This window comes from Oncorhynchus nerka, unplaced genomic scaffold (genome assembly GCF_034236695.1).
Source record: "Oncorhynchus nerka isolate Pitt River unplaced genomic scaffold, Oner_Uvic_2.0 unplaced_scaffold_3___fragment_4___debris, whole genome shotgun sequence".
Classification (NCBI taxonomy): domain Eukaryota; kingdom Metazoa; phylum Chordata; class Actinopteri; order Salmoniformes; family Salmonidae; genus Oncorhynchus; species Oncorhynchus nerka.
This window is the reverse complement of record NW_027039961.1, coordinates 122,920-125,000: the sequence shown is the minus strand read 5'-3', so window position 1 is coordinate 125,000 and position 2,081 is coordinate 122,920. Positions and strand designations below refer to the sequence as shown.

Sequence of the window (2,081 nt, the reverse complement as noted above, 5' to 3'; positions counted from 1 at the left end):
GTCTGGCTTTAGAACTTGGCCTCACTGTGTTGCAAACGGCCAAAGGAATGCGCTGTGCGCTATTTCTGTGTGTTTGGTGGAATGGAGTTGCTATGGCTGCAGCTGTGCCACCGGGACAATCCTGGCCAGAGGCGTCGGGATTGGGCCGTCTATCAGGCCACGCCACAGTGAAGGGCAGGGTGAATGTGTCATAAACAACTGTGGGAGCAGATGGTCACAAGTTAATCTTCCTTGTCAATGATGAGTCACGTGTTGCGAATGTGAAATGAGCTGCTGAAGTTCTATATACACACACCCAACTCGGGTTTAAATGAACCAGTGCTCACCAGCACCAGAGGTTTGAAATCAAGCCCTCAACTTGAGGACTTCCCGCAAATACCTCGTCAACATATTTGCCACACTGACTGGATGGTCTGAATCTTTCTCGGGCCGTTACAGGAAATAACCCCCCCCCCTGTGTGATGTGTTTATCATAGAATCTCTGCTCCCATTCCACAGTCAGACTGCCAGGTGCCCCTACAGCCCCAAGTGACCCCACCCAACATGGAGGAGTATCTCACTACCATCCACATGGCACAGTTCACGTCACAGATTAACAAGTTCCGTGTGTACCTGAGTCTGGCCCGTACCCTCGACTACAGCATCTCTGATGAGGTCACCAAGGTGAATGCTACTTTTGATTTTTCAGATTTCCAAACCTTTTATGAACCCAGCTTCTGTGCTGAATGCAATATTGAATAGTTAAGCTCAGTCAAGGTGTTTTGTTTTATGTCGTGGTAAGGTATCAGGTTTACAAGACCTGTGGTTACTCTCTGACCACTCCCTCTATTTTCTATAGAAATGAGCCTAATTTGTTTCTTATTTTTGTTAAATCTTAATCAGTTGCCTTGTTACTGTTTTCCACAGGCAGTTGAGGATGACTTTGTTGACATGCGCAAAGATGACCCCCAGAGCGTCACCGCAGAGGACCTGCATAGGATGCTTGTCGTTGCAAGGTACGTGGGAAGTTATTCAGCCATGCTTGTCCTGACGTCTTAATTCAGCATAACATGCTCAAGTTAAGCAATCATTTTCTGTAGCTAAATCGGCATAACGTTTGTCCCCAGGTTGCTCTCCTTAAGTTTGGGACAGACCACCCTTTCCCGAGATGGATGGATGAGAGCCAAGCACATAGACATGCATCGCAGGAGCAGGACCGAACAACAGAAGAGTCTCAATGGCAACGAGCCTTAATCACAAACACCCCATCCGGTGTGGATATAAAAAAAAAAAACATGTTATGTGGAACATTTTTCATTTTGATACCAGAAGAGCAATTTCTTTTTTGAAAAGTTCAACTTAATAAAACTTATGTACAAAAGTTTTTGTTCTTTTTGCGTAGCACTGGGATTGTAATTTAGCTTTTTTTGCTTCAGTGTTAGATCAGGTTAAGCTTTTTATCAGTTGTCATATTTGCAATTTCTTGATAAGAACATTTTAAAATCCTGGCAAAATAAATGACAGGACTAATTGTTACTGTGGGATGTTTTCAGTGCTTTGTATGTTACTGCCTTGAACTCCATTGAAGTACTGTTTACGTTTGGGATTCAATCCAGGTAAATTTGAACTAACGCAGAATATGCTAAGCCAATGTTGACTTTCCTCCCCTTACTCTAGACCAAATGTTGTAGGTTTTAGATGAACATGTTGGATCTGGTACTGAAAGTATGTGTAAATAGGGCATTGAGATATTTTATTCTCCCCATCTTATGCCTGAAAGTTCTCTGGAGTCAATACATTGATCATGATTTGCCGAATGACCTTCCCCAAAATGTAATTCTTGCTTTATGGGATCAGTTTGTGAATGATTGTTTGACTCATTAAAATATGGATAGCTTGCCATTTGTTATTTTGGGCTAATTATATTTAGGGACACTCTGGAATGCATATCCATTTTACAGTACCAGTCAAAAGTTTGGACACACCTACTATGGTACTTGAGGGATTACTTAAAAAAAAAAAAAACTTTTCTACATTGTAGAATAATAGTGAAGACATCAAAACAACACATGGAATTATGTAACCAAATCTAAATATTGAGA

At 41.7% G+C, this 2,081-nt stretch overlaps 1 protein-coding gene across 1 annotated transcript; it reads left to right on the top strand.

Moving 5' to 3' along the window:
• Window positions 1–37: 37 nt before the first annotated feature.
• Window positions 38–1,881, top strand: LOC135568820 (mini-chromosome maintenance complex-binding protein-like). Its single transcript, XM_065015591.1, has 3 exons — window positions 38–663; window positions 907–995; window positions 1,107–1,881. The coding sequence occupies exons 1-3, from the start codon at window positions 544–546 to the stop codon at window positions 1,231–1,233; spliced, it is 336 nt and encodes a 111-aa protein (XP_064871663.1). The 5' UTR covers window positions 38–543; the 3' UTR covers window positions 1,234–1,881.
• The last annotated feature ends 200 nt before the right edge of the window (window positions 1,882–2,081 follow it).